General features: G+C 45.7%; 1 protein-coding gene across 1 annotated transcript in view; it reads left to right on the top strand.

Annotated features, from left to right (window-relative positions):
- The window catches only part of snx19b (sorting nexin 19b), a 182687-nt gene extending 164177 nt beyond the window's left edge, over positions 1 to 18510 (top strand). The window contains exons 11-12 of the mRNA XM_078532183.1: positions 14675 to 14799; positions 15262 to 18510. Of these exons, the coding sequence (XP_078388309.1) occupies positions 14675 to 14798 (124 nt within the window). The 3' untranslated portion in view covers position 14799; positions 15262 to 18510. The remainder of the gene's footprint in view (positions 1 to 14674; positions 14800 to 15261) is intronic.
- The last annotated feature ends 653 nt before the right edge of the window (positions 18511 to 19163 follow it).

The raw sequence follows: 19163 nt of genomic DNA, 5'->3' as shown, positions 1-19163 counted from the left end.
GCATGCATATATACACTGTGCTCATATGTAACGTCATTTTAAACTTGTTGGAGAGCATCCAAATCTCTTGGAAAGTAACCCAAACACCAATTAAACCTGAGAGTTGGACGTCATTTGCAGCAAGCGCTTGGCATGATATTCAAGTCTTCACTATTTCACCGTAATGCTTTTTAATCAAAAATACTTAAAGCTTTTATTTGACTGAAGCTGAAATTCAGTTGCATTCAAAGAACTGTCAAGATTTCACACACACCTCTCTCTTCAACCTAACTGTACCATATGGGACAAATCTGCTTTTTGTTTCTAAACCTTTGACGACTGCGGTAGCATTTGGGTACCACATCCAGGATAAATCATGATTATATTTTATTTTCTTCGGAGTCTTGAAAGACGGACCTATTTTACAAGTCTCTGTTAAAATCACTGCATTTTATAAAATTCAGTTCAATCCTGAGCAACTGTTTTCTTCAAATTCTAGTAAATTAAAATGTATTTTACTTTTACAGTGGGTTAGAATGCAGTCTTTTTACCTCTGGGTATTGTCTTTGTCTCCAACCAGACTCATTGGATCACACTGTCCTCTTTCACTGAGAATTTTAAGTGTAATGAGTTGAGGCATTCCTCATCTAACTCTTGTGCGCTATTCTAAAGTGCAACCTTGGCCAATGTTTGGTATTAGTTGTCAGATTTAGAGAACAGCTTGCGACTGTCACACCAGAGCAATAATTGGATTGTTCTCTTGTACTTGGGCTAAAATTTATTAGGGAAAAGAAGAGGAACTTTACAGGAAACCCTGGCACTCTTAACAAAAACAGAATTACCTGGAAAAACTCAGCAGGTCTGGCAGCATCGGCGGAGAAGAAAAGAGTTGACGTTTTGAGTCCTCATGACCCTTCAACAGAACTGAGTAATATTAGGAGAGGGGTGAAATATAAGCTGGTTTAAGGTGGGGGGAGAGAAGTTGTAGGGGGGGGTGGTGATTGTAGGGACAAGCAAGCAGTGATAGGAGCAGATAATCAAAAGATGTCACAGACAAAGGAACAAAGAGGTGTTGAAGGTGGTGATATTATCTAAACGAATGTGCTAATTAAGAATGGATGGCAGGACACTCAAGGTACAGCTCTAGTGGGGGGCGGGGTTGAAAGACTAACAGGGCATTAAAGGTATAGATTTAGAAATAATGGAAATAGGTGGGAAAAGAAAAGTCTATATAAATTATCTATTAAAAAAAAACAAAAGGGAGGGGAAAGAAACGGAAAGGGGGTGGGGATGGAGGAGGGAGTTCAAGATCTAAAGTTGTTGAATTCAATATTCAGTCCAGAAGGCTGTAAAGTGCCTAGTCGGAAGATGAGGTGCTGTTCCTCCAGTTTGCGTTGGGCTTCACTGGAACAATGCAGCAAGCCAAGGACAGACATGTGGGCAAGAGAGCAGGGTGGAGTGTTAAAATGGCAAGCGCCAGGGAGGTTTGGGTCTTTCTTGCGGACAGACTGCAGGTGTTCTGCAAAGCAGTTGCCCAGTTTACGTTTGGTCTCTCCAATGTAGAGGAGACCGCATTGGGAGCAACGAATGCAGTAGACTAAGTTAGGAGAAATGCAAGTGAAATGCTGCTTCACTTGAAAGGAGTGTTTGGGCCCTTGGACGGTGAGGAGAGAGGAAGTGAAGGGGCAGGTGTTGCATCTTCTGCGTGGGCATGGGGAGGTGCCATAAGTGGGGGTTGAGGAGTAGGGGGTGATGGAGGAGTGGACCAGGGTGTACCGGAGGGAACGATCCCTACAGAATGCAGCCGGGGGGGTGAAGGGAAAATGTGTTTGGTGGTGGCATCATGCTGGAGTTGGCGGAAAAGGCGTGAGGGTGGATGCACGGGAGATGGGCCGGACACGGTTGAGGGCCCTGTCAACGACCGTGGGTGGAAAATCTCGGTTAAGGAAGAAGGAGGAAATGTCAGGGGAACTGTTTTTGAAGGTAGCATCATCAGAACAGATCCGATGGAGGCGAAGGAACTGAGAGAATGGGATGGAGTCCTTACAGGAAGCGGGGTGTGAAGAGCTGTAGTGTTCCACCCACGGTCGTTGACAGGGCCCTCAACCGTGTCCGGCCCATCTCCCGCGCATCCGCCCTCACGCCTTCTCCTCCCTCCCAGAAACATGATAGGGTCCCCCTTGTCCCCACTTATCACCCCACCAGCCTCCGCATTCAAAGGATCATCCTCCGTCATTTCCGCCAACTCCAGCATGATGCCACCACCAAACACATCTTCCCTTCACCCCCCCCTGGTGGCATTCCATAGGGATCGTTCCCTCCGGTACACCCTGGTCCACTCCTCCATCACCCCCTACTCCTCAACCCCCACCTATGGCACCTCCCCATGCCCACGCAGAAGATGCAACACCTGCCCCTTCACTTCCTCTCTCCTCACCATCCAAGGGCCCAAACACTCCTTTCAAGTGAAGCAGCATTACACTTGCATTTCCCCTAACTTAGTCTACTGCATTCGTTGCTCCCAATGCGATCTCCTCTACATTGGAGAGACCAAACGTAAACTGGGCGACTGCTTTGCAGAACACCTGCAGTCTGTCCGCAAGAAAGACCCAAACCTCCCTGTCGCTTGCCATTTTAACACTCCACCCTGCTCTCTTGCCCACATGTCTGTCCTTGGCTTGCTGCATTATTCCAGTGAAGCCCAACGCAAACTGGAGGAACAGCACCTCATCTTCCGACTAGGCACTTTACAGCCTTCCGGACTGAATATTGAATTCAACAACTTTAGATCTTGAACTCCCTCCTCCATCCCCACCCCCTTTCCGTTTCTTCCCCCTCCCTTTTGTTTTTTCCAATAATTTATATAGACTTTTCTTTTCCCACCTATTTCCATTATTTCTAAATCTATACCTTTAATGCCCTGTCAGTCTTTCCATCCCACCCCCACTAGAGCTGTAACTTGAGTGTCCTGCCATCCATTCTTAATTAGCACATTCGTTTAGATAATATCACCACCTTCAACACCTCTTTGTTCCTTTGTCTGTGACATCTTTTGATTATCTGCTCCTATCACTGCTTGCTTGTCCCTACAACCACCACCCCCCCCCCCCAAACTTCTCTCCCCCCCACTCCTCCACCTTATACCAGCTTATATTTCACCCCTCTCCTAGTATTACTCAGTTCTGTTGAAGGGTCATGAGGACTCGAAACGTCAACTCTTTTCTTCTCCGCCGATGCTGCCAGACCTGCTGAGTTTTTCCAGGTAATTCTGTTTTTGTTTTTTTATAACAGAGCTTGAGCAATGCCGGCTGCTGCTGAAGTGAAGAATTCTATTAAGAAAGTTTTAATCCACATGACTTCTAAGCTTGCAGTTTGGATTTCCTGACTGATGTGTCCAAGGTCTTTAAATATACTCGCGTCGTTGTGAAGAGGGGCAAATTATGCTCAGGCTGCTCTTATACCCTGTTTTCTGGTTAACTTAAGAGTAGCATTGGTGAAGGCATAAGAACCGATCTCTTGCATACCCGGAGTTGTCAGTTGTGTAAGGCCAGGAAAGATGATAGCATTATTCTGTAGTGTCAGAATTAAACACCGTGGTTCATTTTGCTATCTGAATTTAAGTAACCGTTGATTATTTCAAGTGGTTCCTATGGGAAGCTCTAAAAACCTCATAAATATTTATAAATTTAACACCATTTGTGTTAAGATAATCTGTGTTAAAATAAACAGCTTCATGAGAGACAAATTGATTGGCAGTAGATTGGGGCTGTATATTGGCAGTTGCAGTTTAGTAAACATTTACACCAAAATGCTAGATATTTGAAAATTAACAAGGCTTTGGAGCAGAAGATTCACATCAAGTTAATGCGTTTTTCTGACATGAATCTCCAAATTGCTCCAAGAATAAAAGCTCAACACTTGCATCAAGAGAAATGGGGAGGGGGAATAGATAACTCAAAGCTCTAATGGGCATTAATTAACTTTGGCTAGCTCTCTGAGTAACCCCTTGGGAAGGGGAGGGTAAGATTAGTTGCATCTAGTTTAGATTGTACAGAGCCAGACTAAATGTAGTTTGAACAGACCAGTATGTGATTTTGATGAAAGTTAGCTGGAGGGGGTTGATTCAGCAAAAAGGACAAACACGAGGAGGCTTGTATGTTATACTACAGATTATGTTTGAAGTTCGCCAGTACTTTCTTCATCAACCTTTACCCTGACACTATCTGATCACATTCAGTTCCATTTAACTTATTGCTCTTGTCCTTCTGTACAGATATTCTGCATGTAAATTATAGAATACCTCTGTCTGGCCTGTACCAGATTGGAGGTACAATTGTATTTCAGAATTTGAGACTTTTAAAAAAGCATTCATGGAAAATACTTGGATTGTATCCTTACAAGATTATCTATTGAGGAAACAAGAAGAATCTTTAACCCCCTTCACTATAACTACTCAAGGAACCATCAGGCGTTTATCACCCAGTCAATGCTTGGAGTGAATGATGCCTAACTTTGGCTCAGCAAACTGTATTACATGAACCATCTTGCATTATATTAGTATTTAGAGTACACTGTCCAATTAGGATACGCGCAAGCTACTGGGCGGAATTTTCCGAGGCAAATTATGTGGGCCACATTTCCTGCCATCAGTTGGCAGAAAGCTAATTGTAATACATTAGCATATAATTAAAAGGCCAGCCCGCCAGGCTCTTGGAACCCCACCGTATCGTCTGTCCTTTCCCTCCGACGTGTTTCACACAGCACGCAGGCGACGTGCACTTGGTGGCCTTCACTTTGGGGGAACTGAGGTGAGTGAACAGCAGCGTTCTCTATGGCTTGCCTGTTGTTTACATGCCTCAGGGGTGCCGGGGAAACTGATGCCTGGCCCTGCAGGCAACTGCTGATGGGTAGGGGTGTCCAGGGACAAATGCTGGCCAGCCTCGGAGGCGACTGCTGAAGGTTGGGGATGTCCGGGGGCAAGTGCAGGACAGCCTCGGAGGCGACTGCCGAGAGGAGGGGGTCAAATGCTGTATCCCGCGCACAGGTGGGGGGCAGAGTAAGCGAGGGAAGTGGCCATGCATTAGGGACACTTGTATAAACTGGCCATTCCTCCGCAACTGAGACAGATCAGGTGCAGCCACAGTGATATGATTGGGGTCAGGCTCCTGGCCTGCCCACCCATGCAAGCAACACGGAGGCACCAAAGGGCCACCAAGCGCTCCCTACCTTACCCACCCCACAGGGCAGCCAAGCAGCACACTCATATCTGGCTATCTGAGGGGTGACCAGCACTCTCTGAGAAGCGTTAAGGGGTGGTCACACAGGGCCAGGAAAGGTGCTAAGTACAACCATAATAACCACATCTCTCTTTCTTTGATGCTGCAGGAGGACTATGTCAGGATCTTGGATCCTGGTGACCTAGCTGTATGCCTGATGGCCTACAGAGACCATAGAAGATAGAGGAGAGAGCGACTGAGGCTCCTGGCCGTGCAAAGGCAGGAGCAGCAACCTCATGAAGAAGGGGCAGCAGGGGCTCCCGCACACGCTGCCCAGGAGCGACAGAGAACTGTGGCTGGTCGGCGCCTAGCGACACCCAGGGTCTATAGACGCCGCCTGCCATTCCTGCAGATGACTGAGAACCAGTGTCGCCGACGACGCGCATGTCTAGGGACCTGGTGGCTCACATCCGCCACTTACTGCAGGACTTGGCACCAAGGGGACATGGAGGGCATCCACTGCCAGTGGCTGTGAAAGTGACTGCGGCGCTCAATTTCTACACCAGTGGCTCCTTTCAGGGCTCCATAGGTGACCTCTGTGGGATTTCACAGTCCGTCACCCACAAATGCATCCATGAGGCCACGGATGCCATCTTCTCTATGGCACACAACATTGTGCATTTCACCTGGGACTGGGACAGCCAGGATGCAAGGGCCATTGGATTCGCCCAGATCTCAGGATTCCCACAGGTGCAGGGGGCGATTGACTGCACTCATATGGCGCTCAGGTCTTCATCGCTGCGATTGACTGCACTCATGTGGCGCTCAGGTCTTCATCGCTACACTCAGTAGACTTCATCAACCACAAGGGCTTCTGCTCGCTGTACGTGCAGTTGGTATGTGACCACCAGAAACGAATCCTGCAGGTATGCGTACTGTTTCCAGGGAGTGTGCACGACGCCTACATCCTGAGTCGCTCACAGAACCCTGCAGTCTTCCAGGGTCCACAGAGGCTGTAGAGTTGGCTTCTTGGGGACAAGGGATACCCGCAGAGGTTGTGGCTGATGACACCCATGCGGTGGCCTCAGACTGTTGCGGTGGCCTCAGACTGTAGCAGGGCGATGCTATAATGAGGCTCATGCAGCAGCCTGCAATTTGGTGGAGCAGACCATTGGGACGCTGAAGATGTGGTTCCGGTGCCTGGACAGGTCTGGTGGAGCCCTGCAATACAGTCCACAGAGGGTGTCACGCATCGTTGTCATCTGCTGCGCCCTTTACAACCTGGTGCTGCAACGGGGCGTGGAGCTGGCTGAGGAGGAGATGGAGGAGCTGCACACCTCCGATGAGGAGGACGCTGACGGGGAATGAGGGTGAGGGGGTCCTCGGTGGTGACGGTGACAACGGGGATGAGGCTCTCGTACTGGCTAGTCAAGGCAGGCGCACTCGGGAGGCCCTCATATCTGCCAGATTTGTGGAGGATGATGATGACATGCAGTGAGGTGCCCTTGTAGATCCTCACATCGCAGTTGTCAACATTTGACTTCAGTCTGGCTTATCGCAGCGCCAATATCCTCTGAGAATGCATCTGTCATGGAGATGCAGTGGGGAGGCCCTAATAGTCGCTTGATCGCAGGAGGATGATGACAACATGCAGTGAGGACACTCCATAGATCTTCACATAGCCTCTGAGATTGTTTGACTTCTGTCTGGCCGAGGGCAGCTTGCTTGCACTCAATGATCAGGGTCATCTCAGAGACGCAGCCATGAAACCTTAGACGCATCTGATGCTGTGTCCCTCTTCAGCACCTCAACCCTTCAGGAGCTGCTGCACAGCATCACTGGTCGCAGATGCTGGTGTGATGGGGGCCAGCCCTACCTTAAAGGTGCTGAGAGCACACAGAGAGTATGAGAGAATTCTGTGACACCTGCCCAGTACATTTTGGCAGCAATGACCAGCACTGCTGAGGTGCAGGCATCAGTAATGTTTCCAGGGAGGGTGAGGCTGGACCATCGTTGTGGTCTGAAGGCCGCACAGAGCACAGGGAAGAGGCCCTGGACTGAGACACCTGCCTTTTATTTTGTGCAGAAAGGTTTCACATCTGAGTGACAAGAACACTGCTCATCAGAACAAAGAGCCATAGACAGGGAGACAATCTTGGGAGTTTATTGACAATAGTGAACATTATGCACAAGAGATTAACACTCGTGCCCAGGCTGTGCAACTAATTCTCCTGAAATGGTGTGTCCTGGCAACATATTTCTTCCACCATGTGCACGGCCTGAATTATGACGCGCAGCTCCTGTTTGTAGACCTGAGGGGCCTTCGTGGCTCTTTGCAGGCATTGCCTGTCTATTACCAGGACCTGATCAAAGTCTGGAACGTGGTCGCCTTGCAACGCAGCTCTCCGCCGTCAGGAGTAGCGGCTATCATCAGAGAGCTGCTGCTCAGGAATCCACCCCTCCGTCCTTTTCAGTGGCTGGCGAAGAGGAGGGCTGTGGCTGCCGGGGTGACCAGGATCGGGGATGTGCTGGGTGGCGGAGGAGTGGGCTGGATGCTTCCTCAGGAGTTGGTGTGTTGCGTATCCGTGGACATCCAGCTCATGGCCAGTGCCATTCAAGACCTTAGGACGGTCGTGCTCGGCCCCGACATCATACTGGGCCTCGAGATGGCCCGCAGGTGTGCGGTGGTTTTCCGTCTGAGTGTAACCCTATTCGGACGGAATTCCACATTGGCCTCAAGCCCCGAACCCTCCCTTGGGAGCCGGTGCCCCACAACCTGAGTCGCCTTGCGGAAATGCCCTCCGTGTCCTTTAGCACGGTACGAAGGGGTTTCCTGTACGAGTTGCTGCTGCACACCCTTCACTTCCTTGCCCGCCGCCCGTACACGCCCTGGCGTGCCTTGTTGTCATCTGGCGGCGGAGGTCCTCGTTGAGGGCCCTCTACGGAGGTGTCCTCCCGCTTTCCATCGGGGACCTGGGGTGGAGGGTGTTGCAGGCAACAGTCCCGTACAACCGCAGGATGTATTGGTTCATGGACTCCCAAGACACCTGCCCCTTTAGCGGTCTTGTGGAGTCCATGGACCACGTATACATAGGGTGTTGTAGGCTGCACTCCCTTTTCAGTTATTTAAAAAACCTTTTATTGATGTTTTGTTTGGACTTCAGTCCCACGCTCCTGATCTATGGGCACCCAATGGGGAGGGGGGCCGGGTGGGAGGAGGACCTCCTCGTGATCCTGCTCCTGGCCTGGCCAAGTTGGCCATTAACAGGTCCAGGCAGCGAGTGATTGAGGGGGTCGTTTGACCCGACTGTCTGCCCCTCTTCTGTGGCTGAGTTCACGGCTGGATGTCCCTGGAGAGGGAGCACGCGGTGTCACCGACACCGTAGAGGCCTTATGTGCCTGGTGGGCACCACGGGGACTGGAGTGTTTTATTGCCCCCTTTAATCACATTTTAATTTGATGTTGGTAAGTTTCCTTTAAATTTTGTCTTTGGTTTTGCAGTTCCCTAATTTAAGGGCTGTGTTTATTTTGTCCCTCATTTTGTTAATTTAGTTTAACTGGCTGACTCCAGAAGAGTTAATTCTCCTTAACTTTCCTAACCCTGCCAATATGTCTTGGTGCTGCCGGACATCCACAGCGGAGGTGGAGGCAGCCTGCTGACTGTGACGCCCTGTCTGTGATTTGGCAGATGTCCTCTGGAGGGCTGAGACTTGGAGGGGCCTGGCCTGCTTTTGGGGTCCTGCTCTGTGACAGTGGCACCCTCCTTGGCCTGTGAAGCTGGATCTGCAGAGGGGAGTCAGATGGTTGGTTCAGTCCCAGAGTCACCTGGGTGGATGGCCCCGGAGTGTGCACCTGCTGATCCTCCTCCCCAAGGGCCCCTGGCTGACTCCGTGAGCAGAAGGGGTAGTTGGAGTGAGATTGAGCTGCCCAGCACTCCTCTTGCCAACAGTACACACTGTTGGAGGCCAACTATGGCATCAGTGATGGAGTTAAGCCCGGGCAGCAGTGCAGGAGTGAAGTCCTGGACCAAGGTCTCCATGGCGGCCGCCATCCTGCCAGTGTTGACCTCGGTACGTTGCAATGCTGGCACTATCACCTCAGCCGGAAGACAGACGGACTCGTGCCTTGCAATCTGAGGAGTGCAGTAGACATCCCTTCCTGTTGTTCCCTAGCTTGCCTTTGCAGCTCCAGCAACTGTGACATGACTGAGTCCAGAGGCTCCTCATCTGACTTGGACTCAGCAACGTTCTGGCCTCCAGCAGTCCTCCAAGTGCCTGGGACCGGAAGTCTCTGCATCCGCCTGCTGTGGGTCAGAAAGTGTGCTGTGCTCGCTAGGTTGTGATCCCGAGGCTACTCTAAAGCTAGGACCCATCGAGGTATGTGCCTCTGCGTTGGTGGAGGGTGTGGGTGAGCGCTGTGTCGGGATTTCAAGGAGGGTGCCTTCAGATTCCTCTTCAGAGGTTTCTTTGGAGCTTGCTTGGAGGCCCTGGGTCATGGATGACTCCGTTGTCGGATGTACCTGCAAAAGCAAGGGGAGATAATTAGTGCATGGCAGTGGCCTGTGAAAGAGGACACATTATCCACAGCATGGTTGCCTGGTGGATGTTACACTGCTGGATCGTCACTTGGTAGAGCAGCACCGACCTCACCGTCAGCACAGGACCGGTCCCGGTCATCGCTGGCCAGCTGGATGGCTGTGTTTTGAAATTCCGTGAGAACTTTGACCTCCGGCCTCCTTCCACCTGTCTGTCACCTTTCCCTCCTGTTGTGAGCCAGTTTGTCCTGCATGGATAGAGATAGGGAGAGTGTATCAGGACCCCTGCCGGGCCAGATGATAAGTATGCCTGGCTTGTGTGGGTGGTAAGTGGTCCCATGGATAGGATGAGGGAAATGACGGTGTGTGTGAATGGTGATGTCCCTTGCACTGGCAGTGAGTGAGGGCCCTGTGGGTGTGTAATGAGTTTGTGAGTGTGAGAGTTTGGAGTGATGAAAAGAGTGACTCACCCTGGCAGAACGGAGATCATTCATCCTTTTGCGGCACTGGGTGGCTGTCCTCCTCTGCAGGGTGTTCGTGCTGACCACCTCTGCCATCGCCTCCCAAGCCGGGTTGGTGACATTGCTACCCATCCTGCAGCCAGAGTGGGAATAGAGCACATCCCGGCGGGCCTCCATGGCATCCAGGAGTCGCTGGGACCCGTCGTTGAAGTGGGGGGCTGCAGTCTTTTTGCCTTTGCTGGCCATGTCTCCCAGGCAGCGGTGGTGAGCTAGTGGCGATGAGCACTTTGCTGGCGGCTGCCTTTTAAAGATGGCGGCCGGCGCGATGCAACAGTGGGATGATGGCGAGCAGACGAACGAGAGTCCGCTCGCCATGGAAATGGCGTGTTTTGCGGGAGTGAATATATAATGAGGCGGGCTTGGGAAGATACAGCATGAAAACCCGCCCATTTTCATCGGCGGGTAGGACTCCATTTTACCCGCCCATTATCGCACTTCGTGCAATTCTGGGAAAATTCCACCCACTGAGTGCACAAATTCTTTCCTGCTAAACCATTAAAGAAGCCAGACAATAAATTCATGAATGCACAAATCTTTATTAACGTCATGATCAGAATTAACATTTAAACTTGGACATAGTATATGCACTTACATAGTAGATATGGTTAAATGATGTAATGAATAACAGAAATTGCAAGGGATGTTCAGTTACGTCATGGTAGTTCGGCATTAACTAGCTTCCTGTTTATACAATTGGAATCAGAGATATAACTTGGTGAAGTTAGTTTAGGATTAGATTGTTGGATAGATGATAAGTTAACAGCATTAGGTAGCTGCCCTGACAAAGTCTATGTGCTTATAGTTAACAATATTCCAGAACTTACACAACCTCATTGTGTAAGTTGAGCTGGTTGCCACACTTTCTTCTGGGATGACGGTGTTAATCTTCTGAGATACCAGAGTAATGACCTTGCCCCCTCCCTGGCTGGCAATGTGAAAGCCATTCCTCTCCGAATCATTGCCCTGGGTAAATTCCTCTTCTGCACTGGCAGATGTATCTGCACTCGTGGACTTTAATTTCCCTTCCCATAATTTTAGGGAAAACTTACATTTAAGTTACACAGTAATCTCTGCTTCGGCTCCACCAGCCAGATATAAGCATTTATTTCTGGAACCTATTTCACTGTTCTATTACAGGACAAGGGGTGATTTATCCAGATATGAACTTTCCTCCTTTTCGAGAGAGACACTTCCACATTCACTAGATCCAAGGATCCCTAAATATTAAACTAATTAACCATTTTGATACAACTTCTATCACCAATAAACTACTGGCAGTGTTACTACTACCATACCTATGACACAAACTTCTTATTTTCAGTGTCAAAATACCATCCCATATATCCTTCATTTTCAGAGAAACCACTTTAGGTTCTTTGACAAATCTGAGGGACACATGTTTGAAGAACTCGGTTTTAGGTGTCAGTCACCGTAAATAGCCATATTTGGCATTCTCAATGACTTCAGCTTTATTAAAGCATCGGTATCCAGTCATGTCATGTGATTTCACTCCCCTAAATTCTCAGGTTTGCTTTAAGAAAGAGTCTTACACAACTTTTTTTTAATTCATTCATGGGATGTAGGTGTCAATGGCTAGGCCACCGTTTATTGCCCATTTCTAATTGTCCTTGGTGGTGTTGAGCTGCCTTCTTGAACGGCTGCGGTCCATGTGGCGCAGGTACACCTACGGTGCTATTAGAGAGGAAGTTCCAGGATTTTGACCCAGCGACAATGAAGGAACGATTATATATTTTCAAGTCAGGATGGTGAGTGGTGAGGAAAACTTCCAGGTGGTGGTGTTCCCATGCATCTGCTGCCCTTGTCCTTCTCAATGGTAACAGTCGTGGGTTTGGAAGGTGCTGGCTAAGGAGCCTTGGTGAGTTCCTGCAGTGCATCTTGTAGGCTGTATACGCTGCTGCCACTGTGCGTTGATGGTGGAGGGAGTGAATTTGTGGATGGGGTGTCAATCAACTGGGCTGCTTTGTCCTGGATGGTGTCCAGCTTTTTGAGTGTTGTTGTAGCTGCACTCATCCAAGCAAGTGGAGAGTATTCCATCACACTCCTGACTTGTGCCTTGTAGATGATGGACAGTCTTTGGAGGTGAATTATTCACCACAGGATTGCTAGCCTCTGACCTGGTCTTGTTGCCATAGTATTTATATGGCTAGTCCAGTTCTTTTTCTGGTCAATGGCAATCACTAAGATGTTGATCGTGGGTGATTCAGCGATGACAATGCTATTGAATGTCAAGGGGCTATGGTTAGATTCTCGCTTGTCAGAAATGGTCATTGCCTGGCACTTGTGTGACGTGAATGTTTCTTGCCACTTGTTGGCCCAAGCCTGGATATTGTCCAGGTCTTGCTGCATTTGGACATGGACTGCTTCAGTACCCGAGTCATCATAAATGGTGCTGAGCATTGTGCAATCATCAGCAAAGATCCCCACTTCTGACCTTATGATGGAAAGAAGGTCATTGATGAAGTAGCTGAAGATGGTTGGGCCTTGGACACTACCCTGGGGAACTCCTGCACTGATGCCCTGGAACTGAGATGATTGACCTCCAACAATCACAACCACCTTCCTTTGTGCTAGATATGGCTCCAACCAGTGGAGAGTTTTCCCCCTGATTCCCTTTGACTGCAGTTTTGCTAGGGCTCCTTGATGCTAAACTTGGTCAAATGCTGCCTTGATGTCAAGGACAGTCCCTCTCACCCCACCTCGGAAGTTCAGCTCTTTTGTCCATGTTTGAACCAATGCTGTAATGAGGTTAGGAGCTGAGTGGCCCTGGCAGAATCTAAACTGAGCATCAGTGAGCAGGTTATTGCTATACAAGTGCCGTTTGATTGCACTGTTGATGACCCTTTCCATCACTTTCCTGACGATTGAGAGTAGACTGATAGGGTGGTAATAGGCTGGGTTGGATTTGTCCTCCTTTTTGTGGACAGGACATACCTGGGCAATTTTCCACATTGCCGGGTAGATGCCAGTGTTGTAGCTGTACTGGAACAATTTCAGATAAAGATTAATTTACATTCCCTAACAAGCTGTCTCTGAAGCTGTGACCTTGATGACTTATGTCTCCCAATAATAGTAAGAAATGTTTTATTTGTATGAGCCTTCATGGTTCAATTCCCAATACTTTTATTTCCCAGAGTTCAGTCTATTGACACAGTTTTCAGGAGATTTAGCCAATTCATAGGACATCTTTCCCATACAGAATAGATTTTTTTTTTGTGGGTTACATTTGACAAATGATTTTTCCATTTTTATTTGCCAGCCGGATAAGTTTTGGGGGAATATGGCTCTCAATTGAGAGAGTTCACGGATGGATGAAGTGTTAAATGGAGTTAAATGTGGAAAGTGTGAGGTCATCCACTCCTGACCCAAGAAAGATGAACAGAGTGTTCTCTAGACAGTGAGAAACTAAGAACTGTGGAAGAATCCATGGCACGGATTTCAAAAGGCTGGTGAACAGATACAATAGAAAAATCTCAAAGGGGCTAAAGTACAAAGGGAAGAGAGTTATGCTTTAGTTTTATAGAGCCTGGTCAGTTCTGGACATTGCCTCCCAGGAAATATATATAACTCTTGGAGGCGATGCAGTGCAGATTCACTAGAATGATATCAGGGTTTAAAGGATTATGTTAGGAAGCAGGCTGCATAAGCTTGGGTTGTATTCGCTTGAGTATAGTAGATTGAGGAGTGATCAAAGCAAGCTGTTTAAAATGATAAAAGGATTTGCTAACATAGATATAGAGAAACTACTTACTCTGGAAGGGCAATCCAGAACAAGAGAGAATATTCTTAAAATTAGAGCAGGCAATTCGGATACGAAATCAGAATGCGCATCTTCATAAAAGGCTAGTTCAGGTACATTGCGATATAGTGCAAAGGTGGATAATTTGAGTTGAGGCACAGAGCAGCCATGAAATAACTGAATGCTGGCAGAACAGACACGAGGGCTGAAAAGTTTAATCCTGTTCCTATTTTCCATCTTTTTTCCATTTTTCTACATTTCTGTTTTTATTACCAACTCTGAACAGCTTTTATTATTAGTAAGTAATTCCATATATTACTGAGTGATTTGTGAGAACTTCAACAGTGCACCTTATGGAGGAGCAGAGAATCATTGTGGACCTAGTGCAAACCTTGATTCTTGTCAGATATTCGGTGATAGGGCTGAGTTTGCAAGATTTCCAGCCCACATGACAATCCAACCATTTTAATGGACGGACAGTCACATGAGCTGTGAATTGGTCAGCTGTGTCTGCCAGACCAGAGCTCCCATTATCTGAAGCTCTGTGTTGACTGCACTAAATCATAAAATTTAATCTAATAGCGTCTGTGAGAATGTATGTCTTCTTTTCTAATCCTATTGCCTTATTATAATTTCTATATGACCATGAAATTCTTTTCTGTTTCAGACACCTGGTTTACTGCATTTGGGATCTACTGCTGGAGTTCCTGATTCCAGAAGCTTCCAGTGAGGAATTCCAAAAGTCTTTACTTGCCTGTGCTTCTGGCAGTTCTGAGAAACTACTGGGCTGAGGTAAACGTCCTCTCATTGGCATTTTGTTTTGTGGAGTTGTGACATTGTTCCATCGGATCCATCTAAGAATACATATCTTCATGACTGCCGAAGACAGGCTTCAGTCCTCCCCTACGAGAAAGCATTCATGATAGCTGACTACAGCAATTCCAACTATTGTAGTCTTGTCAATCAATAAGTATATCCAATGATTCCAATTAGCTGTAATGTCACTGAACAAGGCAATAGCTTCTTGAAGAAAGCAGGCCTGACTTGTGATCCAAAGTTTTTTCCATTGTATAATAAATTCCATTCATCCTTTCTTTCCTTTCTTCAAATTTTTCCTCGGGTAACACATCTGCTTAAAGACTACTAAACACTGAAAACAAATGGCCTCTTCAATGGATTGTAGAATTTCATTTATCTGTTGATAGTTGTAAAAAGCCCTGAACAAATCCACCTATAGCCTTTTGTCTTGAACAGGGTAAGAACCAATCGCCATGCAGTGACTGAATACAAAGGAAATTTGTCACAAAAGCATCATTTGGACATCACTACCAGAGATCAGATGAAACAAAGTGTGAACAACATCTTTTTGCACTACAATGTGCAGCAAGGAAAACACCAAGCCTGAATTTTGTACATTTCAACTTCAGATACATCATAAAATGACAGCACATAATAATAGGCTATTTGTTGAAAGTGTGTAATGCATGTTCAGACATCATCTGAGCCTTGAGCTTTGTTCATCAGATATGATTGGAACCTGTTATTGGAAAGTGCACTGGCCATCTCAAGTGGAGTGGAAATGCTTTTGAGCAGATACACAAAGCAAATCAAAATGATTAGAATGCTTAATATTGTAATATTAAAATGGAAAGCAGCACTTCTCCAAAAGGTTTTAAAAGATTCTGGATTAACTTGATGCTTGAAAACCTTTGACGTAGGTTTCTATAGCAAGCTTCTAAACGATTCCACCTAACAATTCATCCACATTAATAACTTTGCAACATTTATTACACTTGTGCTGACAAGGCCAATCTCCACAATTGCAATAATTAACCAATATTTATTCAAACATTCCTAAAATAGAGATACAAACACTGAATAGCACAATGCGAGCTTATTGTTTAGCACTTTTTGAGTACCAGGACTAGGAAATTCCTCAGAATTCTGCTTGCAAGAGAATCCCCAAAAGTGCAGTGGAAATGTATTTTACTGCACTTTAAAGCAGAGTAACCCCCAATGGAAAGGGAGCAGCTCTGATGAATTTCCCACCCAAAGAACTGAAAAACTAAAGCTGCATCCTCATCATAACATGGTGCCTGAGAGCTGTGCATTTTGGTGATGAATTTGCCATAAAATGGCCTTAGATATAATGGAAGGTATCAAAATTAAGTTCCAATTTCTTTGAGAGATGGTTGGAATGAGAGCTTATTTTTTAGAAGTCCTCTTTATTTGCTACATATTTTCTTTTCTAATTTGTTGAACCATATGAACATTTTGCACATTTTCACGTTTAAATGTAGAGGCTGAAGTACAAGATGTACTGTTTTGTCATTTTGATTAGGTGATTGTTTGATACTGTTCACGAAGTAGCTTCTAAAATATTAAAAGATTTTGTATTGTTGGTCATGATAATAGTTTGGATGAAGGTTTATCAGTTACATCGTGCAGTTTATAAAGATGTGTTGCAGTTTTTCTCATTGCACCAAAATTGGGATTCACAATTAATAACTAATGGAATATAGTCCAGGTCTGGATAGAACAGCCTGGATGAACTAGTTGATCTTTTCTTGTCCCTCTTTTCCATTTGTCCATATGTCCTCTTACTGTAGCAGTAAAAACTGTAATGTTTACTTATTTCATTAATTTAAAATAAGTGAATAAACTTGAAGTTGGAAGAAGAGCACGCTAAGTAAAGAGGATTGCTATACATATTCTGCATTAGATTTTAAAAGTAGCCGTTGTAGCCCAAGAAATAGAACTGTGTTCTCTTATGCACAAAGATCAGAATGGTGGGACATCAACAAAGCACAAATATAATGTTAAACCATTGTCTGTACTTTTTTTGTTAGTCATTCCCTTTTATAAGATCATGTTCTTTGTTGATGAACATCAGATTTGTTTTAGAAATAGAACAGGCTTTGAAAATGATATTCTATTTTGAGCATTAAGTAGCTGTTAAGACTAACCAAACTGGTATACTAAATTACTATCTTCAGCAAGCTTTGCACCAGGGCCCCAGTGAGTTTCATGATATACAGAAATGTGATCTTTAAATTCTGGAAAATTCAAAGAATTCTCCATGCTCCCACCTCCAGCATAAAAAAAACAAGGCAGACACCCTCCTTCGCACCCACACATTTAAACCCAGACACAAAAAACTGAGAATCTCACACACACACACAAAAGTCCATGCTGTTATGAACAGCAAACTCCAGCTGACTCCCTCCCTCCAACATGCTCTCACCAGCTCCTTTTCCCTGTCCTAAGTTCCATCTTTTTAGGTCCATTCTTCCCCTGCCCCAAGGTTGAAGACTGAGAGGCTTCAGCCTCAGTTCTGTAAATCCCCTGAGCTTGGAGGGTTGGTTGTTGTCAAAATGCAGCTTTCTGATCTAAATCCATCCTTCAGGGAGGGCCTTTTTCTCAGCCACCAAGCCCAAGGGGTTTAACTGGTTGCCTATCCTATATTTAGTGCGCAAAGCTGATTTCAATGACGGTAAGTTTCATCTCTGTGATTGAATCACTTTTGCATGTTTAAATGAGAAAATGCAGGAACGAGGCGAAATTTGTCCATGGACAAGATTTAGACCCAATAATACATTTACTGCATGTTGTTCATTCCCCCATCACTTTCTCTATTCTGTGGAATGAATATAAATTCTGAGGTTTGAAACATTAAATCCCACAGTTTAAGGCTTCAAAATGTTGTATGATTTTTTTCTTTGCAGAAGTGGATTCATGCTTAAAGGGGAGCAAATTAGTTCAATGTTAGATATAAATATAGTCCTCTAATCTGATGATCTTGTTGTGGTGCATTGCAGCTGATGAACGGCTAAAATACTTTATAGTGCATCCCATTGGCACTTTTCCGGTTGAACATAGCAGAATCCATACTGGCAGATGTACAAGGTGCCTTTTTAAGCATTTCTGTTTCACCAAAGTGACACATCATTTAGGCGCCTCTGTTATCTGTCAGAATATTATTAGGTAACCATGGATTTGATGTATGTTTGCATAAATACTCACTGCATGTTCAAATATTACTATTATTTGTTGTCTCAAATGTTTAAGTGTTCAGTGAGAGTTCCCAGTTGTAGAACTCAACCTTGTGCTTCTAATAATTGTAAATTTGCCAAACATAAACATTGTCGTCATGTTAACGTTAAATTAATGGGGTCAGTTTTAACTGCTCCTGATTGGTGGGAAACGGGCGAAAGCAGGTTGATTACCAACTTTATACCCTGCCCATTGACGTCAATCGGAAAAAAAAATGAAGCCGAGTGTAAAATTGGTGGTGAAGCCACTGCCACCCGTTGCCCACCCAGGGGAACAGCTAGAATTGATCCAAATGTTTCTGCTCAAAATCTGTATTTAACAGTACCTCTGATTTACACACCTGCCTGTCTACAGAGGCATGTATGAAGAGTTAAACAGTAGAATTTTGTAAAAGAGTTATAATTTATGATGCACATTGTGCATTAAAGTTCTAGAGAATAAAACTTTGAAGGCGAGTGTAAATGCGAGATTCTCTGATCTTTATTCCCTCAAATTTTTTCTAATCGTATCACTGTGTGAGCACCACTACATACACTGTTTTAGAGCCGCTAAATCATCCATCTTTGTCACTTTTTTAATGCTTCAAGGCTTCGAAAATATGGATTCTGTTTAGGGCCAGTTACCTTCTACTATCAGAATAATTGAAGCAATGGGACACTGCACAGTTTTGTATTCTCTTTCGTTCATGGATTATAAACTCTAGGGTTTAAACAGGTGCCAGTAAAGGAAATAGTTGCAGATTATCATTAAGAACATCAGAGGTTCTGTATATTTATTTTTTCCAAATCTTGCGTGGCAATCTGATAAGATGACATTTAATATTAGGTTAGTACTTCAGATGATGTGAAAGGAATATGCCACAAAGCATAACATCTTACTTCCAAGAATTCTAACTTAGTTCCTGCCAATAAGTTCAATGTCTGATTTTGGAAGTCCAGAAATAGTAACCAAAATTGGGTGTGTTCAGTCTTCTGTCTTTAGAAGGATGAGAAGTAGATTTGTTTTGTCATTTTACCCTGTAAACGACTATTAAGGTTGGCTGGGTTATGTGCCCTTTGAATAATAATGGGATAGCTTTGTCAATTTCCATCCTTGTTTCTTCT

Source organism: Cetorhinus maximus, chromosome 2 (assembly GCF_964194155.1).
Source record: "Cetorhinus maximus chromosome 2, sCetMax3.hap1.1, whole genome shotgun sequence".
Classification (NCBI taxonomy): Eukaryota; Metazoa; Chordata; class Chondrichthyes; order Lamniformes; family Cetorhinidae; genus Cetorhinus; species Cetorhinus maximus.
This window is presented reverse-complemented; position numbering and strand designations above follow the sequence as displayed.